General features: G+C 40.8%; 1 protein-coding gene across 3 annotated transcripts in view; it reads left to right on the top strand.

The window, feature by feature from the left end:
* ZNF831 (zinc finger protein 831) overlaps positions 1 to 26,105 on the top strand; it is a 59,188-nt gene extending 33,083 nt beyond the window's left edge. The window contains exons 2-6 of one of the 3 annotated variants that reach the window (XM_087959224.1): positions 12,726 to 16,853; positions 17,809 to 17,942; positions 19,708 to 19,868; positions 23,803 to 23,885; positions 24,620 to 26,105. In XM_087959224.1, coding sequence (XP_087815350.1) covers positions 12,726 to 16,853; positions 17,809 to 17,942; positions 19,708 to 19,868; positions 23,803 to 23,885; positions 24,620 to 25,240 — 5,127 coding nt within the window. In that variant the 3' untranslated portion in view covers positions 25,241 to 26,105. Of the gene's footprint in view, positions 1 to 12,289; positions 16,854 to 17,808; positions 17,943 to 19,707; positions 19,869 to 23,802; positions 23,953 to 24,619 lie in introns of those variants that run through there. The other 2 variants (XM_087959225.1, XM_026665085.2) reach the window with 2 other exon arrangements.
* The last annotated feature ends 917 nt before the right edge of the window (positions 26,106 to 27,022 follow it).

Here is a 27,022-nt window from a genome sequence, read left to right as displayed (position 1 = left end):
TGACAAGGGATTATCACCTGATATGTTGAAAAGACAGGTGGCGGCCTTGGCGTCAGTTCTCACTTGTGAAGGTCTATCTCTTTCCCATCATCCACGCATACGGAGTTTCCTTCGAGCCACAAATTTACACCCTCCAGCAGTACACCGTTATCTTTGGTACCTTAACAGGGTCCTCGTCACACTCACTAAGGGCCCTTTTGAACCCTTGAAATCGTCAAGTCTCCAATTTCTGACGTATAAAGTAGTTTTCCTTGTAGCGATCACTTCTGCTTGTCATATTTCGGAACTTGCAGCTTTGTCTATCAGACAAGATCTTTGTGTTTTCCATTCTGACCGGGTGGTCCTTCGTCCTGATCCTACGTTTATTCCCAAAATTAACTCGGTTTTTCATAGGGCATAAGAGTTGATACTTCCTAATTTTTGTCCCAGACCATCCCAAGGGTTGGAACTACAATGGCATAGGCTTGATGTAAGGCAAGCATTGTGAATATATATTAACTGCACAGCAACTTTCAGAAAAACGATAGCCTTATTTGTGTCATTTCAACCCAACACTCAGGGATGCAGGGTCTCATCTTCTACAATAGGCCGTTGGCTATGGGCCGTGATAGCGAAAACGTATCAGACTCAATCCCTGCAGGTGCCCAGGGGCATAACAGCTCATTCAACAAGGAGCGCCGCAACATGGGCCACACAGGCACCAATAACTGAAATTTGACAAGCCGCAACCTGGGCCTCTCCATTGCCATTCATTAGGCATTATAAAATAGATGTGTTTGCATCAGCTGAGGCCTCCTTTGGCAGAATAGTTCTGCAATGGGTCCACAGGAACCAGGAGGGGTTTCCAGGCCAGACGGAGTCCCTCCCGTAAGACAGGCCAAGCTTTGGTATGTCCCACTACTGGATGCTCTGAACAGCTCATGGGAGAAAGGGTGTTGGTACTTACCTGACACGCCCGTTCTCTTTGAGCTGTGAAGAGCATCCAGCCCCACCCTTTTTCCGTCTGGTGGGGTCCTGTTTCAGCCAACAAATTGTTAGAGCATTGAGGACGAGGGTGTTTATTTATCTCGTCTTCGCCAAAACTGGGGAACGCTGGGGAGGAGTCCCGTGGAGGAGGAGGAGCGTTCCACAAATTAAGCCCAGCCTACACATGCAGAGACTGAAGCACCTCCCACTACTGGATGCTCTTCACAGCTCAAAGAGAATGGGCGTGTCAGGTAAGTACCAATGCCCTTTTTACTGGCTGAGACTAGAAAACTGCAGTAGTTTTCTCTTTTCAGTTCTCATTGGCAGGGCATCACTGTACATCATGATATCATAGATAAGCCTAATGGATCAAATGTAGTGATAGGACAGAATTTGCTGCTTCAACTATACTTTTTAACACATCCCTTTATGTCAAAAAACAACCCCAAACAAGCGGAAAATGAATGCACCAGAAAAGAGCCTTTCTATTTGACTAATAAATAAGGTGTGCTACCTTCAGTGGAAAGCTTTCAGTAGCAGCATGCTTTATATCTGCAAAGACAACCTTGCTTCCTGAACTGGCACATTGTGATTTAAGAATTGAGTGGGCGTGCAAAGTGCATCTGCGTGCAAAGAAAGAGAATGACTGTCCCAAAGAAGAATTTTCAGAGCTTAGAGTCAGAGGATCAGACTGAAATATGCAAAACACCGGATACCACAAAGAAAAATAAAGTCAGCTTGTTTTGGAAAACACTAGAGTACTGTCATCAACTAAGAGCATGAGGCTGCTTCACACCATCTGTATTGTTACTGAGTTCAATATTTTCTTTCTAGAAGCACAGTACCGTAGCTGGAGCCTATCAATACAAATGTAATACAACATTTTTTATTTTCAAGTACTGTATGCTTTTCACTTTTCACTTACATGAAAGCTTGCACATGCCAGAGTAACCACGCAGGTCATTCATTAAGGTTTGCCCTAAAACTGCTACCCATGAACAGTATTGCTCATCAGAAAATGATTTTAGGATACCATATTTATAATGTTAGCATCCACACATCTTGTACATTAGAAGATCTTTTATATTCAGTTTAACGTAAATGTAAAAACCAACATCTAGGGAACAGAAACAATACATTTAGAATGCAGATGGCCATCTACTCTGCCAAACCTCAATGAATCTAACCTCTGAATGCTGTGTTCAAACAACACAATTTGACTGCCTTGCAGAGGGCTAATGGTATGTGGGGATGGTGGGGGGGGATGTTAGGTACATCTCTGGGAGGGAATGGCAAATTTCAGTTCATGTCCCCTTGAATTTTCATAGAAATCCTTACATCCTCTCCCTGACTTGACGCCAGATAAATCTTACTTGAAGAAGCGATTGGGGTGGGATTCTACCGGTTCACACTGGTTCTATAGAGCCAGTTGTTAATGTCAATGGTAGTTCTAAGAACCGGTAAAATCGACCCCTGGCTGGCTCCATCCCTCCGCCACCCCTACAGGCCAAAAAACAGGTTTTTTTCCTGCACACGCGCAACATTTTTCACGCATGTGTGAAAATCCTTGCCTCATTCTCCCCTGCCTGCCCTTCCCTTCCCTGGCCCCGGCTCCCGCCCTATCTGCCGCTCCTACGCTAAAAAAAATGGGTTTTTTACTACGCATGTGCGACATTTTTCGCGCATGCTCAAAAACCCTTGCCTCATTCTCCCCCGCCCACCCCTTCCTTCGCTGGCCCTGGCCCCCGCCCCTATCCACCACTGCCTGCCTTCTGCCGCATGAGTGAGGGCAAGCTGCAAGCCCCGGTTGCCACCGCTGCTAACTGCCCTCGCCTGGCCGACTGCTGAATTATGGTTCAAAGGATCAATGTTTTTGTCACTCCAACGTCTTCCAACTTTCATAGCCATATGTTACAGTAATAACACGACAATATTTTTGTTGTCTGTATAATGTATTTGCATTTTAATATTCTGTCAGGATTTGTCATAGTCTTTCTCTCAAGTAACAGGTCTCTTTATTTCATGGCTTTACTTACTTGCAAATATTTAAGCCTAGGAAGGTAAAAGTTTGTTTTTACCTCAGATTCTTAAGCTGTTTGTATTAGGTTGGCATTGCTTGATGATCTATGTTTTTAAACATTGAGCAGATAGCAGATAATAAGAGTTGGAAGGGACCTTGTAGGTCATCTAGTCCAACCCCCTGCCCAAGCAGAAGACCCTACACCATTTCTGACAAGCGGCAAACTGCCTTTTTCTTTTAGCAAGAAATTTTCATTTTCAACCATCTGAACCATCATTTTTAGCATATTTGAAGTTTCCAATACTTCTCCTAGCAATGTTATTTTTTATTTTTTCTGATTAATTCATTTTCTACTTGTTATTTATTTATTTAGCATATGATGAAAACCTGACAGAGAAGTGAATGCATGTAATTACAGTACATACAATGCATGTAATTACAATGCATGTGATTACAGTATATACAAAATTTCTTTGGGGATATGGCAGTGGCCTCATAACTGGATGTCCAATTCAGCTATCCAGGCAATCACTTTGGGCATTGCTTTGTGCAAGTCTTCTAGGGAACCAGGGAATGCAGTCTTGCACAATATATTTAATGGTTTGCCTATCAACATCACAATTGCAACATAGGGAAAACTTTCCATCCTCAATAATACAGGGCAGAGGCATTTCTTCCAGTATCACACCTACTTCTGTTCAATCTTGTCCAGGCAGAGCGAGGTAGGGCAAAGCAAGTGATTTGGTAGAGGGATCAGCAATGGTCAGGCCACAAAAAAACCACCTTGGACCATTCCTCTCTCCATGCATTCTGAGGGTTAAATTGGGTAGATGAAAAGCTGTTGTCATACACGCTGCGAAAAGTGTCCAGGAAATGGGTAGGACTCCTACTGACGTCATAGAGCTGGGTCTGCCACTATAAAATCAGCCTTAGCTGCTCGCCATCTTTTTGACTCAGCTCTTGACTTAGAGCTTAGTTTCTGGAAGATAGTCTGAGCTTTGCACGAGTTTAAACAGACATGATATTCTTCCGATTAAAATTGGAATTCCGATTTTTTTGGGAATCCCCCGGGCGGTGCGAGCGGAGCTTGGGCGGGCGGGCGGTGCGAGCGGCGGGCGGTGCGAGCGGAGCCCGGGCGGGCGGTGCGAGCGGCGGGTGGGAGCGGAGCTCCGGGCGGGCGGGTGGGCGGGCGGTGCGAGCGGCGGGCGGTGGCAGCGGAGCCCGGCGGGCGGGCGGGCGAGCGGCGGGCGGTGCGAGCGGAGGCCGCTGAGTGGCAGGAAAAGGGAGCTGGGCAGCGATTTCTTGGCGCGCGGTGGTGGGTCTCTTTTGGCCGGCCCCAATTTTTTTTTCAGAGGGGAATATCATGCCTGGTTTAAAAGAGTTTACTTGATATTTGATAAGGGTTTCTTTCCCTCGTTGTTTCTGCTGCTCCAAGGGCTCTGGTTGAGAAAAGGCTTAAGGAGGATGGGGATCCGCTCTCTGGAAGCGTCAAGGCTTCGGCGCTGCCTCGTTGGCTGGCTGCAGCTACAGGGAGTGTTCTAACAAGCCTCCCACGCAGCCTGAAGATCAGAAAGTGCTGTCTCTCTTCTCCCCGCTTCACAGCTGACTCGAATTTCACCGCTTCGCAGCTGTTCAGGCTAGCGCAAAGCATCTTAGGTCTGGCAGAACCTATTCAGCTGGGAGAGCATTGAGGCTCTTCCTGGGCTGCCACACGTGGCGGGCAGCCATTTGAGAGAAGGTTTCGTTTTCATTTTCTCCTTGGTGAATACTGATCGGGTCTCAAAGCCTTAGAGCTCATTTGGCCCTCGCTACAGGCTGCACTTAAAGTGGGGAAGCTCTCAGCACCTCCTGTGTCTGTCCTGTTGGCATAATGGAGAAGGAAGCCTCACATGCAGCCTCCATGGGGCCATAAGAACTTTGTGATCCTCCAGCCCCTGTTAAAACAAGGAAAAGACAAAGGCGTTCTAGAAACAGAAGTGACTGCTAAAATCAAAGCCAAAAGACTTCCAAATCAGAGCTTAGGGCTGAGAAGAGAAGATATGCTGCTTTGGAAAAACAGTTTGAAAAGACATTGGCGCAGATGAGAGATCAGATTCATCAGTCCTCCCAGCATGCTGCTGGTTTGCCCTGATATGTCTGCGGGGGTGGGGTGGGGTAGTGCTAGTCACCTTTTAGATTGGTCTCCTGAGAGGGTGGAGGGGGAGCATATGCCTCAAGACTTGAGTAAGAAGGGTCCTTCTTCCAGACAGGCATCCTGGGGACCAGGGCCTTCCCTTCCATTGGGTCATTGGGTACAAGCAGGTCACAGGCCTAAGACAACAGCTAATTATACTCCTATGACTGCTGGTATGTGTCCCTCAGAACCCCCTTCAGGCCATTGCCATGATGACATCAAGGATATGGTGGCTGTCGCCATTAGACAGGGTATATCTGAGGAGTTTCAGCAACTCCTTCGCCCTCAAGGGGGTCAGTCCTTGTTGTCTTGCTTGCCCCAAGGGGTGGCTCCTTCTATCAGAGTTTTCCCTAGCCATTGGCCAGCTCATTCTGATTGCGGGGAGGAGGAGGAAGAAGAAGATTATACTTACCCTTCTGATTACAGTCACTACTCTCACTCTGAGGAGGAGGAAGGTGACATTGTTGATTGCAATATGTCTGAGGAGGAAGAATTTAAAGTTGATCAGCCTTCCTTTACTGGGGTTTACAAACCTTCCCTTTTCAACCTTCCCTTTTCTCTTATACAAAGCCTTGGTTACGGCACAATTGACAGCTGAGGAAGTGGCACCAGAGCCTCAGACAGCCCCTCCAGGCCACAGTGATTCTCTGTTCACAAAACCAGTGATTCACACTGAGATTCTCCCTTCTTCCACCATATTCCTGGATCTGGTTAGGGAACAGGGTATCTCCCCAGGGGCGGGACCACGGCCTTCATTGCATGATAGGCGGTTTTATAACGTGGGACTGGACTTCGCCAATGCCCTCATTGTCCCTATGGTAGATGCCCTGGTGGTGGCCTCTTCTCATCTGGCACACCCACTGAGCCTGAGGATATGCTTAAGGCAGAGGATAGGAGGTCTGAACAAACCCTCATACGCACCCACCAGGCTGTAGCATGGGCTATCAGGGCATCTATGGCTGCCTTGTTTTTCACGAGGTCCTCATTGTGATGGCTCCATCAGCTTCAAGAAAGACTCCCGGCCACTGATTCCAGGGCTCACCAGGATCTTAACAAAATAATTGTGGCTGCGGAATTTACAGCTGATGCGACCTTGGACTCAGCCAAATTCACCTCCAGGGCTATGGCTTCCTCTGTGGCGGCCAGGCAGCTCCTTTGGCTTCAGAACTGGCAGTCGGGTGCGAGGCGCAAATGGAAATTGGCATTGGTCCCTTGCTCAGGGGATAAGCTGTTCAGGGAGGCTCTGGAACCTTACTTGGTCAAAACCAAGGACAAGAGAAAAGTTCTCTCTACAGAGGGAAGAGGTCAGAATATCGTTCCAGTCAGTAATATCGACCAGCCATGTTCAGTTCTGAATCCGCATTGGGATTCTCTAGAGGCCAGAGATCATTCCCTCAACGCCAAGACCAATGTCCTGAGGCTTCAGGCAGGCAACAACAGGCCTCGGGTAAATGGCCCTTTTGAGGGGGAGGAGGTCGTTCATTCCGTCGCTCAAAGTAAAGAGGCGGTTGACGCCCCCCCATTGGAGGCCGTTTGGCCTTTTTCATCTCTCGATGGGAGGAGTCAACTTCAGACGCCTGGGTACTGGAAATAGTATGGTTTGGCCTGCGGCTTGGGTTTATATCTCCACCCCCAAGATCTTTTGTTCAGTGCCCGACATCAAGGGACAGCTTTCGATGGGACCTCATGGAGTCAGCTATTTTCAACACCTGGTTGAAATTAGGGCCATTGAGCCAGTTCTGATGGAACAACGATGACTGGGTTTTTACTCTTGACTCTTAGTCATCCCGAAGGCTTTGGAGGGGGGTGGAGGGCCATCCTCGACCTTAAACGGCTAAACAGGCTTATTCCGTACAGGTGCTTTAAAATGCAAACTCTGCATTCCATTTTAGAGAGTGTATGAGAGGGCGACCTCCTTTCCTCCATTGATCTCACGGAGGCTTACCTCCATATTCCTATTTGGCCTCATCACCGCCAGTTTCTCTGTTTCTGTTACCAGAATGTCCACTTCCAGTACTGGGCCCTTCCATTTGATCTTTCATTGGCGCCCAGGGTCTTCACAAAGGTGCTGGCAGCTCTGGCAGTGTCGCTGAGGGCTATTCCGGTGAGGGTCCAGTGCTATATGGACAATATCCTGATTCAGTTGCAGTCTATCGGTTCAGCCCATCGAGATCTTCGCATCACAGTACAGTATCTGCGAGACTATGGCTTCTCAATCAACCTCAAGAAAAGCCACCTCTCCCCTACGACCAGGCTGCAACATCTCAGGGCGATCATAGATACTTCCCGCTGCCAAGTTTTCCTCTCCCCAGAACGTGGGGAGAGCCTCAATGCCCTTACTATCTAGATCAGAGGACAATGCACTGTTCTACTGTCTCTCCTGTCTCAGCTCCTGGGGAAGATGATCTCCTGCATTGACATTGTCCCGTGGGCCCACCTTCATGCATGAGTGCTTCAGTGGTTCCTGCTGCCATTCCAAAAGGCAGGCATCAGCCATTCATCAATCAGAATGCAGGTTCCACCTCAGGCTCTTCGTTCCTTCAGGTGGTGGCAGTCCCAGGCAGTAGGGCGGGGCCTTCCCTTCAGGGAACCAAACAGGGTCCTGCTCACCACGGATGCCAGCCTCCAGGGCTGGGGAGCCCATCTAGAGGGCGAAATAGCTCAAGGCAGCTGGTCCCAGGGAGACAGGACTTGTCCCATTATTTGGCTCGAACTCAGGGCCATTTCTTTGGCCCTGAAGCATTTCTGACACAGAGTGATGGGTTGCCACTTCCTAGTCATAACAGACAATGTGGCCGTAAAGGCTCATGTCAACAAACGGGGGCACCAGGTCCAGGGCTCTCATGAGGGAGGTGGAATGCCTGGGGAGATGGGCAGAGAAGCATCTGCTTTCCCTAAAGGCAGATCACATATCGGGGGTCGACAATGTCCAGGCCGACTGGCTGAGTCGGTTCCAGGTCGACCATTCGGAATGGAGCCTCCACCCTTCACTGTTTCTGACATTGTCCCACAGGTTCGGCTCCCCGGCAGTGGACCTATTCGCTACTCCCCTCAACGCTCAGGTATGCAGATTCTTCACCAGGTTTCCAACCCAGGGAGCGGAGGGGACCAACGCGCTTTGGAGTCATTGGCCTCCAGGTCTCCTTTATGCCTTTCCCCTTCTTCCAGTCTGTAATCCTGAAGTTGTTGGAGGAACAGGCGGAACTGATTCTCCTGGTCCCCCATTTGCCCAGGAGACCCTGGTTTGCGGATCTGGTGAATCTGTCTGTGGCCTGGCCATGGAGGATCCTGGATGACAGGATCTCCCTTCATCAGGGGGCCTTGATCCACTTGGAACCTCAGTAGTTCTGGCTAACCTCTTGGCGCTTGAGTGGCAGACCTTGAAGGAGGCCAAATTTTCTGATTGGGTGATTGACACCATTCAGGCCTCCTGGAAGCCTTCCATCTCGCGCATCTACGATGCTACCTGAAAGGTCTTCTGCTCATGGGCGGTCAAGTCTGCTGTTGTGCCTTCCTTGGCGTCCGTTGCAGAGGTGTTAAGTTTCCTCCAGGATGGCCTTGATAAGGGTCTCACCCCCAATACTCTTTGCCACCTCTGTCCTCTGTTTTGGCTTGGGAGGGTTTTGATTCCTTATCTCATCATCCCTCCGTATGCAGGTTTCTAAGGGGGGTGACTAACCCTCCTGCGGTTCACAGATTTCCCATGTGGGATCTCCCTTCAGTTCTACAGGCCCTTACGGGGCCTCCCTTTGAACCCCTTGTCAGTTTCTCTTCAAATGATGACTTTTAAGGTGGCATTTTTGGTGGCCATCACTTCGGCCAGGAGGGTGTCGGAGTTGGCGGCTTTTTCCATTAGGCAAGATCTTTGCGTGTTCCACAAGAACAGGGTGGTATTGAGATTAGATCCCACGTTTGTTCCTAAGGTGAATTCCTGGTTTCACCGGGCACAGGAGGTGGTGTTGCCTAATTTTTGCCCCAACTCACAACATGAGTTGGAGTGTAGGTGGCACAGGTTGGATGTAAGGTGGGCCCTCAAGATTTATATCAAGAGGACAGCAGAATTCTGATGATCAGAGGCCATGTTTGTGTCCTTTCATCCCACCTCCTCGGGTACCAAGGTGGCTCCCTCAACGATTGGGAGGTGGATTCGATCTTGCATCACCAAGGCCTATCAAGCTTTGTCCCTGCCAGTGTCTACGAACATCACGGCCCACTCCACTAGAAGTGCGGCTACTTCGGCTGCCTGATCAACGCAGGCTTTGCTGGAGGAGATTTGCAGGGCAGCTACCTGGGCGTTGCCGTCGTCATTCATACGTCATTACAGGTTGGATTCCTTTGCTTCAGCAGACGCCTCCTTCAGACTGAGGGTGCTTCAGCAGGTGGTTCCACAGTCGGAGTGACCTGCCCAGACATTGACCATCCAAGGCACATGCAAGCTTTGGTATGTCCCATTTCCTGGACACTCTTATCAACGTGTATGAGAATGGGCATTGGTAGAATTACCTGAGAACATCCTTTCTATATATGCTGCAAGAGTGTCCAGTCCCACCCTAGTTCGTCAGGGGTGGTGGTGGTGGTTCTAATTTGTTTATCTTCCAGAGACACATTATGTCTGTCAAGAATCTTCGCCTAAAAGATAGTGAGCAGCTAAGGCTTGATTGGTTTTATAGTGGCAGACCCAGCTCTATGATGTTAGTAGGAGGAGTCATACCCATTTCCTGGATACTTTTGCAGCGTATATAGAAAGGGCGTTCTCAGGTAATTCTACCATCGCCCATTTTCCATGCCGGTCCATGGGATTTCAATCTTGTAATGGACTATGCATTGACCTGGTGAACAGGGCAGGCCTTGACCATAGCTTAATGAAAGTTTGTTAACTTCTAATATGGGGCAGTATGATATTGCTAAATACTGGTAACCAGTGCACCTGAGTGCCAGAGATAACAGGTATTATTTGGCAGAGTTGGACATCAACTATTTGAGTGTGGGTGCTGTTAACCCACGCACTGGCACAATATTCAGCTGGGGAATAAACCAAAACCAAGGCTGTTGCTCTTAAGAGAGTTGGCATCAATACTCCAGGATGTTACCAGCCAGTCTGTTCAGTAATTCAATAAATACACTCATATCTGTAGCATTTCTTAAGCTACATGTGCTCCCTGGACAATGCTAAATGAGTGTCCGTGACCAGATGCAGCTGTACTGCCCCTTTGGGTCTCACGACCGTGACAAACAAAAGTGCATAAAATCAAATTTTCTACTGGAAGTCCAAGACATAGAGATATTGTCCACAAATCACAGCAACAGGCTGGCCTGGAGGCTTTATATCTCTTTTCCTGGAAGCCTTGTCTGGCCTTCCTGCCCTGATATAGCTCCTGGTTAGTTACTATGGCTACCACCTCTCTTTACAGGGGATGCACCTTTTCCTAGTATTCTCCACAATCAGTGATAGGCCTCCATAGCCTACCTGCCTTATGAGCAAATAGAGAGAGCCAATATGTCAATAGAAAAACTTAAATCTGAAGGGATGTTAATATACATTCCAATAATAATTTCAGAGTATATGGGAAACTCTCGATTCCATTGCAAGCACATTTCATTTTATTGGTTTTTTTTTAAAGAATTGTTTCTTGCTTAATTATCAGGAAAATATTTGCTGCAATTCATATTCAAAATGCTGGCCAAAATATATGCAATGTAAATAATTTTCATCCGTATGGATTTGAATGGGAATCTGGCACAATTTAAATCACTACCATTGCACTCTATTTAAAAGCCAATACAGTTTGCCTGGATTCTTTATTGTATTGCATATTAAGCTTTTAGAATGACTTAGTTATTAAGTATTGTAATGTAATATTCATGACTTTTAAATATCGACCATATTATAATTTTGTTGTGCCTTTATTATTTTTCATTTTATTTCAAAAGGTGCTTTGAGCATTGGTTCATTAAACCTGATCATCTCTTGATCTTTTATTTGTGTCATGATCTTTTATTTTATTTGTATCTTGATCTTTTATTTGTGTCATAACTGAATCCTGCCAATGTCTAGTTGTAGTCCAGAAGAGGATGTATTGATTCAATTTTAATTGCTCCCATCCTTCAATTTCATTTCCCTCCAATGGTACCTGTCTGAACATTTGGCGTTCTTTCTCAGTGTGCCTCAAATACAGTACACAGTTGCTTGTCATAAGTATGTCACAAAATAGAAGGGCATTTTTTTGGGGGGAGGGGAAGTGTTAAAGCGCAGTTTCACAATGGCTCAGGTACAAAAATAAAGAATAAACAGTTGCTAGAATATTGCAAGCTGCTGCATAAGACTTGTAAAAACATACATTTAAAAAAAAATTCATTAAGCAATTTTTTTATATACAACATCATTTCCATTCGTTACAATGCTTCTGTGATAGTATACATACTTTTACATACATCTTAACTATCTATACATTTCTCTATATTCCTTAATCTATCTTTGTCCACTATAACTTTTACCTTATTATCCTATTGTTGTCTAATCTATTCATCTCTATATCGATTATTTAGCCAATCATACAGTACATTCCACGTCAAATAATAATCCATTTCCTCTCTTTTCTTTATCTCCATGGTCAACTTATCCATCTCGGCAAACTCTAGCATCTGTTTTATCACATTTTCCTCTGGTGGCATACTACCATTTCTCCAATTCTGTGCGTAAGTTATTCTTGCTGCCGTTAATAGATTTAGCATTAGATACTCTGTTTTCTTATCATATTTTCCCATTATTATACCTAATAGAAAAGTTTCCGGTCATAATTCAATTAGCTGTTTAATTATTTCTTCTCTCCATTTTTTTGTCCTTATCCAATATTTTCTTGCTACAGGGCATGTCCACTACACATGCTAATATGTTTCCTGCTTTTGTTTGCATTTCCAACAATCAGATGATCTGTTTGGGAACATTTTTGCTAATCTAGCAGGGGGTAGGTGCCATCTGTAGAACATTTTGTACAACTTTTCTCTATATGATGCCGACACCGTCAATTTATAATTCTTCAAGTGCAGTTTCGCAATGGCTCAGCTACAAAAATAAAGAATAAACAAGTTGCTAGAATGTTGCAAGATGCTACATAAGACTTGTGAAAACATACATTTAAGTATTCGTGCATTTGACTGCCAAAATTTCACAGGATTTTTCATTTTTCTTCATTTTATTTATTTCTTAGAAATTAATGAATGTAGGATATTATCTTCATTTTTTGTTATAAGCAACTAAAAAGTATATCACAATACCATTTTGATTTGAATAAAAATAATAAAATCTTATACAGTATATAACTTATGATCACAGTGGAGCCCAAAATTTCTGTTGCTATGTAGAAATGTGTATTAAAAAATAATTTGTGTTCCTGTGAGGACTTTTGAAATAAAATACTTAAAAAAAAATCTCATCATGGATTAATGTATATATTGGTTAACATGTGCCCATATAGTGACTTGGCATCAGAGTAGTCCTGACATATTTCTGAAAGTGAGGAAAAATGTGTTCAGATGTCAAATGTTGGTGTTCTTTGTTTCCCACAGATAGGCCCAAATACAGCGTTAGAACCTCTAAAGGAAATGGAGGGTCAGAGAGTTCCTTGTCCACCTGCTTCCTTAGAAGATCCACCAGTTCAGCTCTCCTGCCTTCAGGCCATTCCAACAGCATCAGATCTCTTGCTGAGTCCCATGATTCTCCAGCCAGAACAAGCACTTGCTCAAACTGTATATTTAAAAGCGCTAACTATTCCTTTTTACCAGCCTGTTCAATCAAACCATAAACTTTCCAGAGTCCAGACAAATATCAACATAGACAATAGTAATTTACCTTTGATCCTCAATCCACTTTTACATTCAAAAGGGACAGATCAACTTCATGCAATCATTCAGAAGCAACCCAGTACAATAAACATAGTTAGTCATTTTTCACTTTTGCCACAAAGTTCTTCTACAAGTGCACCAGCTGGAAGCCCGGGGAAGGCCAAAAGTTCTGGGAAGTACCTCTGTAAACATTGTGGGCGTGACTGTCTGAAGCCAAGTGTCCTTCAGAAACATATGCGATCACATACAGGTGAGAGGCCCTTTCCATGTACCACATGTGGCATTGCGTTTAAAACTCAGAGCAATCTGTATAAACACAGGAGAACTCAGACTCATGTCAATAATGCCAGGGTGCCTTCAGAATCTGATAGCAGTAGTCTATTAGAAGAAAATGAGAAGCTGACTGAGGTAGTTGCATCCTCCCAGACCATAGAATCTTATAATAAAAATGATGTCCAGCCAAGTGTAAGGATAAGATCTGCTGCTTCAGAGTCCAGTGACAAACATATTCTTGCTACTTCATTATCGGAAACGCTCCTAGTTTCGGAAAGTCAGAGGATAAAAACAAGTAACTCCTGTCAGGGAGAAATAAATCAGAATGCTTTTGAAAAAGAGACCGCCAGAGATGCCACAGATCTACCTCAGAGAAAGAAAATCCAGGATCAAAGGTCTCCAGCAGGAAGCAAACATAGTCAGCTACAGAGACAACAAGCTTTGTATTCAGAGAAGCTGTGGAACAGCAGATCTAAGGACACCAAGCTAAAAAAGTGTGAGAGCACCGACTCGGGTTATCTGTCACGCTCCGATAGTGTGGAACATCAGACACCCTCACCTGGCTTCCTGCACAGTCTTTTTGAACACAGCACAGAGTCAGAAGATGATGCAGCTGTCACCAATAAATGCATGACTTACAGTTTCTCAAAAGTAGATTCAACTGAGAAAGCAACAGCAACCTTAACCCTGGAGAAAAAAAAGTTGGAAGAGCATATCTCAAGACTAATATCTCACAATAAAGCAGTTGTGGATGACACCCAGTTGGACAGTGTCAGGCCCAGGAAAACGGTTCTATCCAAACAAGGAAGCATTGACTTGCCAATGCCTTACATGTACAAAGACTCATTCCATTTTGATATACGGCCTCTGGACATCAGCAAGAAAAAGAATATTTCTCTGCGCTCAGCCAAGTCTATCTTCAGTCCTGCGGAAAAAACTAAGCCACTGTTTTTTCACTCTGTTCCCACTCAATTCTCAACAACAATTGACTCTGTGCCTGTTACAAGAAGTAACTCTCTGCCTTTTATTGAGAGTACAAGGAAGACGCAGGATCAGACAGATAGTTCAAAATTGCCTTTGTTCACTAGAGTGTCCCCAGATGTGGATTTTTCTGGCTTGTTGCATAGCAGCAATTTAGACACAAATATGACAAATGTTCTTAACAGCCACCCCCGGGCACTTGTTAGACAGGTGGCAGTAGATGATGTGCCATTAAATTATATGACTGAATCTTCGTCCTCTTTAGAGGAGAAAAAAGGTAAACAGAAATCTGAAGCTGGGGTGGAAGGAGTGAACAGCAAGAATAAGAAATCCAGTCAGAGAAAATTAAAAATGTTTTCTCAGGAAAAATGGCAGGTTTATGGGGATGAGACATTTAAGAAAATTTATCAGAAAGTAAAAAGCAGCCAACCAACCAAAAAACAAAAAAGTAATTTAACAAATGTTTCAAACTTTTATTCAGATACCAAGGAAACTGCCTGTGGGGAGGAAATTACATTGTCGAGAGAAGGCAGAAGCTCTATAACTGAAAATGTAATTTCATCACTGGTAGATGTTAGTGCAAAAGCAAATCCTGACACATTGGAAAGCCCCTCCAAAGCTAGCTCTGTTGGCTACCCTACTTTTTCTCAGGAGAATTCAGGACGATTGGCAGAATCAAGAGAAACATTGTGTTCAATTGGTGATTGTGAACAATGCAGCATGGCAAGTGAAACATCATCTGTTGAACATCGATGCAGAGACTTGCATGTTTCAAAGCACAACCAGAGTAGCAATAAAGCTTTGCCTTTAAGTAAAGGATGTGAATTAAAAGTCCAACTTAAGCAAACACTGCTGAACCTTGCTACTCGTCCTGATCATGACTTAGAAGATTCACATGGACACATTACTGAATGTGTACAAACATATGAGGATACTGCGGTTAATAGAAGAGGATGCAGGGGGAAAGAAACTGCCCACCTTGGACACACAGCTTTATCAGCACCACAGTGCAACACCAGGGAGCTGGCATATGAATCTCAGAATTTACCCTCAGAAAGAAAAAAGCCTAAGGTGGATAAACTGAAAAACATGGAAAATATAACATTTAAAAATAGTAGTTCAACCGAGTTGGTTGTGAAACTGATAGACTGTTATAATCTTAACATAGTTACTGCGGAATCATCAAAGTACTCAGGTAAGGGGGAAAAATGGACAGTAATGGTAGGAACAGGTAGCAGTATGGAATGTGAGGAAGGAATCCAACATTCTGTAACAGTATCTAATGATAGGGATTGTATTGCAAGTCTAAGAGATGCAACAAGTATATCTACGACATCATTTCCTGAACAATTCAAGACCGATGTAACAGAGGAACACACCAGTAATTTGTTTGCAATAAAAAAACTCGCATCACCCATAACAACAGCAACAGAAGAATTATCAAACTGTAAAGACTCAGCACCAACCCACACTCAGCATGTGGTACAAAATCAAGTGATTTCTCATCTAAAGAAAAACAAGTTTCTTCCAAAGTACATTTTAAAATATTCACAAGACAGAAACAATATCAGTGTGCCATTGTTTCTTACAAGAGAGCCAGAAAATATACCATATGTTTCATTGCCAAGCAGCTCAACCATTTCCGCCTATCCTGCCTGTAACAATAAACTACTTGATACTAATTCCATTGATGTATCTTTGTGCCCTTTGCAATTGGACCTGAGTCATCCAGCCAGAAGAAAAGAGCTAAAATGGGACATGCACACAACATGGACACCTTTGGTAGCTCCTGCACCAACTCTTCTTGAAGCAACAACAATTACAACCATGGTAGATCAAAAATGTCATCTTCAAAGTGCAAGTAGGAAAGTTAAAGATACATGTAAAGGAGACAATAAAGACAATTTAGATGATCAAAGTTTGATAACAAAAGAGAATGAATGTATAGTTGCTTGCACATCACACATTCCTGGGAGGAAAGTATGCTTCACCACAATTTATACGGGAGGGCTTTTCTTATCATCAGACATGACTGGGCAAAATTCAGCCTTAAAGTTAATACAATCAGCGAAGGGTTCAGTAATTTCACTCTCTTCATTGGTGGAAAGGGCAGTTTTGTGTGAAAGTAGTGAGAAGGAAGTCAAGGAATGGCAATTGGAGACTAACCCTTTGCCAGGATTTGAAGATTTGCCCACCTATTCAGGTAGCAGTCCGAAATGTCTATGCCATTCTTCCAGTATGCTTTATTGCCATTTGCTGTGTACTCAACCAAAGGAGATTTGCTCTCAGCCCCAATTAAGCATAGAATCTCATGCAGCAAACGTACAAATCCCAAGTCTGAATCTATCCTTCCCAACTCTAAATGCGGAGCCTCAGCTGACTTGGTGTTGCTTGTCAAGAAGCCTCCCTCTTCCTATTGAACAAAAGGAAATGAAAGATTCTGTATATTCTTCTTTGTATATGAATGAAAACTTCATTTCAAAATGTGGACAGTCCCTCTGCAAAATGAAAAGCTATGGAAAGGCTGCTAGGGAAAGCTGGAAAATTGAAAAACCCCAAACACTGATCTCTTCACCACAAAGACAGGAAACAGAGAAGGTAATGGCTTTATGCTTTTCCTATTCTTAGATAGAGGAATACTGTTGATTTAGCTTTAGAATAAAATGGGAATGGTGGTTAAGAGGAAGCTGGTATACCACCTTATTAGATTTAAAGATTGTGGATTCAGTGTGATGATTATAGGTTGCACCATTAGGTTAGAAAAATGTAGGTAATCTTTCTTGGAATTTTGAGAATATGTTGCCACAAAGGTTACATATTTATCATCAGGATGCTGATCATCTTAAATTAATTAGCCACCCAAGTCCAATTTTCCAGAAGGAAGATTAGTGAGGCTGTCTCTGAATTTATCTAACTCAGAAATACTCTGTGAACTGTCTATGGTTAGAGAAATTAGTTTCCTGCCACATTGGAAATGCCCTTGAATACCCCATTTCTTCCATAATCAGTTTGCAGCCACCTCAGAAGAAGTTGTGTAGCACCGGGAAGACAGATTCCCATTGTTTTGATCCTCTGGGTGCTCTTCTGGAAAGAAGAGAACCATTCTCATTCCTTTTCAAAAATGAGATATTTATAAATAATATGTGCTGTAATTAAAATAACAGAAAACACATTTAAAAATTGGAAGAATAAATGTGTCTTTTCTGGAATTATAGGGACAGCATTGTAATACCACGGTGGCTCTCATAAGATGGAGATGTTTTCTTTATTTATAAGATGTATAAGGCTGCCCAAGTCAACCACTGTGACCCTGGGTGGTATACAGCATAAGAACAAAGCAGAAATCAAAGAAGGGGGAAAAAGTTTTTACAATAAACAATACAATATATAAATACCAAATGCAAAATGGTAACCAAGCACATAACAAAACAATCACAACTATATTCAACATTCTTTTGAGAGGAGACAAATTGTTCCACTTTTTGTATGTTGTGTGCTGTTATTTACATTTTGATTTTTGTCATGCAATTTTACTCATTTTTTGCATTCACAGAAGTACGTTTTAAACACTGGTACTCGGGAGGTCTCCAAAAGCATCTCAGAACTAGAAAAGAGAAAAGAAAAACTTTACAAAAGGAGAGAAAAGAGAAACTTAAAAAGGATAAAAGTGAAGATCAACCCCAAGCGGTAAGAAATGGGGTCTAGCCTTAGCCTTAGAAAAACAATTTTTATTTGACTATGAATAACATTCATAACTGAATGATGTGGTGGAAAGACTTTGTGAGGATAATTTCTCAAAATTTTATTTTAGAAAGAAGTAGGACACTTAAATGGATCGTGCTACAGTAGTACTAACACTAACAAAAGTAAATCTACTAATGTTTAAAATATTTAAATTAAGTTCCTGGATTAACTATTATGTTTTGACTTCAGATGTCATGTATCTCAGTCTTCATGACCTATTGATGTCAAGGGGCAATGGGACAGACGTCTTCAATACACCTGCACACAGTAATATCAAGACAGAAATCCTTATCCTACCTGTGCTATAAGTAATTAAGTTTTAGCTTTTGCATCATGGCATACATTTTATCACGTGCAACCCGTGATGGAAGAATTAGGAAATTCCTCTGACTTCACTTTTGTTGCTTGGTCTCCTCTTTGTTTATAAAGTCCCTAATGTCAAGAGTTTTTGTTCCCTAAACATACTTTTCTTGAACCTTTCTTGGTAGAATATAGCCAGCTAGTTATATATTGCATTTTCTGTAATTAAGCTTTCCTTCTGTTAAAAATTACAAAAACTGTTCAGTATTTTTTACAGATTGGACCTCACTCTCCAGGAAAATAAAATGCTCCCTCCAACGTATTATAGGTAGTCCCCGACTTACAAACACAATTGAGCTCAAAATTTCTGTTGTTAAGTGAGATTAAAGTGAGTTTTGGTCCATTCTATTATCATTGTTGCCACAGTTGTTGTTAAGTGGTTGTTAAGTGAATCTGGCTTCTCCATTGATTTTGCTCATCAGAAGGTCACAACAGGTGATCACATGACCTTGGGAAACAGCAACAGTCATAAGTATGAACCAGTTGCCAAGCATCTGAATTTTGATCACGTGATCATGGGGATTCTACAAAGGTTTTAAGTATGAAAAATGATCATAAGTCACTTTTTTCAATGCCGTTGTAACTTTGAATGGTCACTAAATGAACTGTTGTAAGTTGAGGACTACCCGTATTCTTATTTGATCTCTCTACATCTTTTTCTTTCTTTGATTGCAAAAAATCAAAATGGACACATTAGTAAGAAATGGTAATGCAGACAGGGTAGGAAGAGCCAATATTTAATACTGAAAGCATCAAATAGGACATCTTTTGTTTTTACATTTGATCAATGTGGCATTGAAATGCTGAAGAAAATGATTTTATTCATCCCAAAGTTTAAAGTTGATACAAAAACCATTACAAAAAAGCTTTGCTTAGGTTGGATAAAATCATGAGGCTTGTGTACTTACTGGTAGCTGAAAATTTGTCTGTAGCAGGAAAAAAAAGTCATATTAGACATGGTTAAAATTATATAGAAATCTCCAAAGACAGAACAGCTATTTGGTTTTGGATGAGAACTTGCTTTTCAGCACAACCAATTTTTATATCATCCAGGAGATTTGAAAGTAGCTATAAAAATGGAACATTTTAATGAGATATAATTTCATTTGTTTCAAGTAGGATATTTTCTGGCACTTCAAAAATTCAGAACAGTTAAATTTAATAAGCTGATTGTTGAACATTACGGTTGGTTACATTGAACATAATTTTTTTTTCCCTTGAGGTAAAATGTTTCATTTTTTCTGGATTACTGAAGTTTGGCAAGTGAAACAGTCCTAAATATTTGTAATGAAATATGAGCTTGAAGGATGTTCTAAAGACATATTAATTTCTAGATTTTTTAATATAGACATGAAGATCATCATGCACAAAGACATCGTCTTCTCAGACGCCACCAGTCAAGCAAGCAATGCTGGGCCTTGAGGACTTCCAGGAGGCATTCACGCATCAACGCTTCTGGCATTTGGGAGCATTGTGAAAAATGCCATTGTTTTCCAATGACTTCACTAGGTAAGCCAGATAGGAGGGGAAATGAAAAAATTCTGAAGTCAAGGGCAGCTGCCCCTTAACATTTGTGGGGTCTTTGTGGGGTAACAGAAAATAGAAACTATATTTATGTTTGTCATCTTCACATTTTTTCTTCAATCTAATAATCTTTTTTGATGGACTTTTAACCTGGGAACAAAGCTTATCAATATTCCTGAAAAAAAAAAAAATTGCAGGCATAGAAGACTCAATGGTTTCATTTCAGTAGTCATACTCCATCGATCCAGCATACCACACAGGCAGAATTGCATGGTTGAAAGTGTCAAGTTGATTGGCATAATGGTATGGTCAAAGTTCTGTCTGTTTTTAATGCAGCACAGATTAAAAAAAAATGAGCGGCTTCAGTTGTATCCTTGTGGCCTCTTGACTTTTTTGAGCGTATCTTGCAGACATCTTGGCTCACAAGGTTACTGTTGATGGGAAAAATATGGGAGAGAATCTTATGTTGCCATAATCTATTAAATGAAAGGCAGGATTATAAGTAAAAGAGAATGAAGTATAAGGGAAGCTATTAGGAGTTTAAGGATTTCCTCCAACATCTGTCCTGAAAAATCCCTCATTCGAAGTTCCCAACAGATTGTAGGATACCCTTAGGCCATTGCCCAGACTTCTCGGACTTAACAGTCATCCTGCAAAACCTGATAGTTCATCCTAAATATATTTTACTACATTCTTTATTGTTAAGATATTTGTAACTACAGAATTTGGTATAGTAATGAAAACAACAAACTAGAAACCGGGAGACCCCAAATTCTAATTTTACTTTTAATTATAAACCCAGCAGACTGATTTTGGGCCAGTCATTCTCTCTCAACTCTTAAGGAGAAGATAATGGCAAACCAATTCTAAAACCTTGGCAAGCAAACTTCAGGAAATTAACCCAGGCAGTTGCCAGGAGTAAAAACTGACTTGAAGGCAGGTTAAAGCAAATTGAAATGTTGAAGTGTTATATTGACTGGTAGTAGATAGTCAGTATAATGATATGACTGCTGTTATAAGAAGATATTAATTTTGAAATTTCAATTTCTATGTTGTTTACATCTGCTCCAGGATTCCTTTGCAGCTTTTCGTTGAATTATACTTGGAGCTTGGTTTTAGGTTTTGGCTAGTTTCTTGCTTGGCACACTTTTTTCCAGCTTCAAATTCTTTTTAGTCATCCTGGATTAGCTCCTTAATGTCAGTTTCCTTGGAAACTTAAAATAGGCTATGGTAAAGAATTTAACTTGAATTTGTAAGCATACAATTTTACCAGACCCAGCTTTTCTACTGCAGTAAGATAAAAAAACAAAACATAGCTTGTATACTGGGTTTCTGAATTCTATCCTGTGTTCTTCAGATCTTAGAATTCAAATAGTATGACAAATTATGAACATGAATTAATCTATTTTTATCTTCCATAGTTATAAAAATAATTATAATTCTGAGAGATATGTAAGAATTGGACTTGTTGCCACCTTATTGCCAAATTTAATAAGCTTTATTAATTTGTTGCCGTACAAATTTTCCATAAGATATATGCATTATTTTCTTTTGGTAAAAACAGTGTTGTAGAAAAACAGAAAAAAAGTAAGAAATAATAGCAAAAGATATGATAGGCATGAGATAGAAATCATTTACCATTTCTCAATTATGTGGCATCAAGTTGTCAATTTTAGTAACCACATGGATAATCTATCCACCTTGCTCCTAGTTGTCCTTTTTTCGCTTTCCTTCCACCTTTCCCAGCGTTAGAGGCAATGTGGAATAATTTCAGCATCTCCGTTCACTGTGCCGTTCCATAAACCATCCATCACATCTCTGGACAACTTCACACTCTGCTTTTTATTCTTCATAACTTTTCATCTGTCTCTTCTTGATTCCGTCAACTCCTCCCATTTTTTTTACCCTCTTTTTCTTAATCCATTTTTTCCTTGTATATTCATTGTACAATTTGATTCTCATTCATTCTCTAGGACCAAACCTCTTTAATATACTTATATTTTAAAATATAATTTTAATGAAGAAAATTTTAACAAAGCAATATTAGAAAAGAAACAAAATAAAGTAGAATAGTGAATAAGAGAAAATAAGAAAAAAAGTAGAAATAAATAAAAAGATTATAAAGAAGCAACTTCAGATCTTTTTAACAGTGGTTATAAATGCATTTATATTTTACATTCTGAAGGTTACCTCATAATTGTCTTCTTTCAATAAACTGTTTATAATCTTCAACCTATAAATCACACTTTTTTCTGACAAAAAGTCCATAAGCAGTTTCTAGTCACTGATATATTGATTTTTCTCTAATCAAACAAGTTAGTTTTGCCATCTCTGCTAGTTCGGTCATCTTCACCAACCATTCCTCTATTGTAGTTTGTTTGTTTGTTAGTTTGTTTGTTTATTTATTTATATTTATTGGCAATTGCTTACAAGGTAATAGATATAAGTATAAACATGAGTAAGAATACAGGAAATAAGTACGAATAAATGGGGACAATAGGACAGGGACGGTAGGCACAATGGTGCACTTATGCACGCCCCTTACTCTTAGGAATGGGGTGAGGTCAATAGTGGTTAGTTTGAGGTTAAAGGAGTGGGGGTTAGAGGATGTAACAACAGAGTTAGGTAGTGCATTCCCGGCATTGACCACTCTGTTGCTGAAGTCGTACTTTGCAATCAAGTTTGAAGTGGTTTACATTGAGTGTGTATCTGTTGTGTGCTCTTGTATTGTTGTGGTTGAAGCTGAAGTAGTCATTGACTGGTAGGACATTGTAGCAGATAATTTTGTGTGCTACGCTTAAGTCTAACCGTAGGCGGTGTAGTTAGTCCAAGTCCAAAATCTCAAGCCTGGTGATATAGGGCAGGAGTAGGGAAACTTGGGTCTTCTATCACTTATGGACTTCAACTCCCAGAATTCCTGAGTGAGCCATAAAAGGTTCCCCATCCCTGGCCTACTGGTTTTTCAGTTGTGGGGAAATCAATTTTTGATTTGAATGTCTTAAATGTCCTACATTTGTATATTAAACAGTCCCATTCAAGTCAAAAATTGATTTCCCCCACAACTGAAAAAACAGTAGGCCAAAGATGGGGAACCTTTTATGGCTCACTCAGGAATTCTGGGAGTTGAAGTCCATAAGTGATAGAAGACCCAAGTTTCCCTACCCCTGATATAGGATATTCTGTTGCAAGCAGAGGAGTGTAGTACTCTTCTTGTGAAATACTTCTGGACTCGCTCGATTGTATTAATGTCTGATATGCAGTGCGGATTCCAGACTGATGAGCTGTATTTGAGTATTGGTCTGGCAAAAGTTTTGTATGCTCTAGTTAGCAATTCGATATTTCCGGAGGAGAAGCTTCGTAAGATTTAGATTTACAACTCTTAATGCCTTTTTGGCAATGCTGTTACAGTGAGCTCTGGCGCTTAGGTCATTTGATATGAGAACTCAAAGGTCCTTGACAGAGTGAGGATCATCAACGAGGTCATATCTGCCTAGTTTATATTTGGTGTAATGATTTTTTTTTACCAATGTGTAGGACAGAGCAGAATCTTCCAATTTTTGTACATAATTTTCCATGGCTTTTTTTCTAATTGATGGTCCATTCATTCTAGCAAAAGTTCTGGTTTCAGTTAAATGTCGATCTATAAAATTTTTGTATCATTTGTACATAGAGGTAGTCCTTGACTTAAGACCATAATTGAGGTCACAATTAGAATTATATCTTAACCATTTTTATCCCTTGGGAATAAATTGGTAAAGTTATCTAATTAAAATTAAAGTGATGCCTATAAATTATTCAATTTCTCAAATGTATTAACAGTGAAATCAGATTTAAGCAAAATCCACATGCATTTAACTTTCTCTGAGAAATGGGTCAGAGTATCAGCATCGAGTTGATAAAAGTATTTTTTTCCAAATAGGAAATGACAAAAATCTGCAACAGCCACATTACAACACAACGGATAAAGCAGCTTTCCATTTGGAAGAGGATAAAATGAAACAAGTAAGGAGTGGCTTATGCATGACATTTTTCTCATGCTAAATCAGATAACTTCATGCTAATCTGACAAGTGAGTTATTAACTTGATCGTTCTCCAAATGAATAGTAACATCTACTTAAAATCCATCAAATAAAATGTTTTCATTAATAGGCCATATTAAGAAGAGGATCTTTAGAATGCAGAGGATTGTTAGGAAGAACTTGAAAAGATGAGATTAAAGATTCTATCAAAACTAAAAACTTTATATAGAGTTGTGCAGTATTGGATAATGAGTGGAATACATTTTGCTTGGTACTAATTTAGTACCAAGAAAGAACAGTATGATATTGTACTGTTGTAGCATTAATGACGGTCAATGACTAAATATATTAAATTAATATTAAGTAAATTAATTCTTAAAAAGATTTATTGTATTGTGGCCATTCTTATGGAATCCAATTTTATGTGAAAATATGTATTTCACGATAAGTTGCATGAAATTCTTAACATAAAGCATGTCATAGGGAGACATTCTTACCAATGATGCTATTAGTAGAGGACAGCCATAATCACTGATCTAGTCCAACATTCTCTTCCCAAAATAGCCAATCAGTTGCTCTGAAGTCCTCTAGCAGGTCAAGAATGTATTAATGCTTCTCATTGTTCTTCCCCAAGAGAGTGGAGTTCAGTGACCATACCTATTAATAGTAGTTTATAGCAACTGATGAATTGATAATTTCTTCTTTATGTCTGGTAGGATACACCTGGATTTAACAAATGCTCAAGTGACAGCTTATTTCTTCAAAGAATTTCTACAATTCAAGAAGTACCTACATACTCCTGTCCACTGTCTAATAATGTATCAGCAGAAAAACCTAGCAATCTAGGTAGTTGCTCCTTGAGAATCTTCCCAAAAGAACAACGCCCAGATGTGGATTTGGAGTACAACAAACCTTCCACTGAACCTTATCATTTGGAATTCAAAGATACAAAGAACCAGCTGTGTCACTTTGCTAGATCTCAGAGTACTAGACCTGTTTTTGTTTGTTCAAAAAGAGGCTGTAATAACTTAGAATCAAAGGATAAAAATGTTATCCTTCTAGAGCCCCCCATTCCTATTGCAGAAAGAACAGAACAATTCATGGAGAGAGATTTGTATCCTTCTTTAAAAGAGCAACAGGCTCCCACATGCCAAAGTCTATGTCCTGTTTCGCTCACATCCAGACTATACACCGAGATGTCGGTTTCAACTAAATCCTTATCTGGAACTCCATCTAAACAAAAGCAGAGCTTGGAAGCAATGAATAAGCCAATTAATTTGGAATACGATGACATAAGCAGCAGTGATGATGAAGATAGGTTGGTTATAGAAATCTGAGGAGTAAGTTACCTATTTAAGAGAGTTTAATATGAAGGGTAGCCATCATCAGTCTGCCTTTCTCTTGTATCTTAAAAGTCAAAAACTATGCCCATGCAAATATTTGCCAAGGATCTGGGCTTCTTTACATGAGCAATTAGTTGCAGATATAAATCCCAACGAGTCCACTAGATAATTTCTCTCTTCATAAAATTCTCTATACAATCCCATTTTATCACCTCTATTTATACCTCAGAAAGTAGATTAAGAATCACTTTGCCTCCTTTGAGAAGTGGAAAATTGGCCCTGAAGATAGGAAAGCAACTTATTTTCTCAGCTGCTTTGTGCTGCTTATTTAATCTAACTTTCCCCTTCTACAATTTTGCATGAAATCAGTGTCCTTAAATCACTTTACAGTATTTTTTGTATTGCCCAAATATTCCAACATCTCTTTCAGCCAACAACTCAAGCATGCATTGATTTTTGTGCCTTTTCTGTAGAGACCTGTAAATACTTCCTTATCTCTTTGCTATGTTACCTTTTCTATAATGGGAAGATATTCTTTGATCTTGTTTCTCAGGTCAGCAGAAAGTATTTATTATGCCAAATGAAAATGCGTATGAGCTTGTCAAAAAGAACTGAAAGCATAAACAAACAAGGTATTCCTTTCCTTCCTTTACATACCTGTCAAATCTGTGCACTAGAGTGGCAGTTAAACATTTGTCCAATTGAATATCATGCACTTTCCTAAATGCACTTCCATTGCATTAGAACACTGTTGTGAAGCAATGGTCATTTGGAGCTTAACTGTACTGTTGTTATACTTGTTTTATATTTAATATTTCATATATCTTAATAAGCTATTAAAACTTTCATGTAAAATTTATAGGTGCCTTTTTTTGAGCAGGAGACTGATTGAGCATAATCTGTAGGTTATTCCTAACATGGTGGCCCCGTAAGGCAAGTAACAGATAATCAGAGTTGGAAGGGACCTGGTAGGTCATCTAGTCCAACCCATTGCCCAAGCAGGAGACCCTACACCATTTCTGACAAATGGCAGCCCAATCTCTTCTTGAAAGTCTCAAGTGATGACGCTCCCACAACTTCTGAGGGCAAGCTGTTCCATTGGTTGATTGTTCTGTCAGAAAGTTTCTCCTTATTTCCAGGTTAAATAATAGAGAAAAACACATTTCTGCAAAATTAAAGTAGAGAAAGATGAGCCTTCTGCTGAATGTATTAATACTGAAAATGACATGTTTAATCATCCAAATTACTGAAATGCTACATATTTTTATATCTTGAAACTGGAGATATGACAGTATATAGATATACAATATCTATATACTGATCTTTATGCTTATCTATACAGCATCTTACTTTTCTAAATGCCTTTCCACTATTTTTTTTAAAATGCAACATGGGTTCAAAAGTCCATGGCACGTAACAGTTCTGCTATGAACTTTGAAAAACAGGTAGATGGCTTCCGAAAGCTTTCCAGTTAATATTTTGGCTGCTTTTCCATAATGCCTAAAATTAGCTTTTATCTTTATGCACTCCATAAAACTTTACAGTGTGCTAATAGTGGCAGGGCACAATAATGTCTTAAAAACTATAGTTTTGAAATACAGATGGAAAAGGATGAAATATATTATTTACAGTGACTGGCTTTCTTTAACCTTCAGTCACTATGTCCTTATGACTTAGTGTGAAATTCACTCCTTATTTTTTGCAATATTTATTTTGCCACATCCATAGATGGAGAAACTAGACGGAGTACGAACAGAATAGAAACCACTGCCTAAT

The sequence above is a fragment of the Notechis scutatus genome, chromosome 3, assembly GCF_049901735.1.
Source record: "Notechis scutatus isolate UNSWTSFEM ecotype Mainland chromosome 3, rNotScu1.2, whole genome shotgun sequence".
Classification (NCBI taxonomy): Eukaryota; Metazoa; Chordata; class Lepidosauria; order Squamata; family Elapidae; genus Notechis; species Notechis scutatus.
The sequence above is the reverse complement of the archived record's forward strand: the minus strand, read 5'-3'. Positions and strand labels throughout refer to the sequence as shown.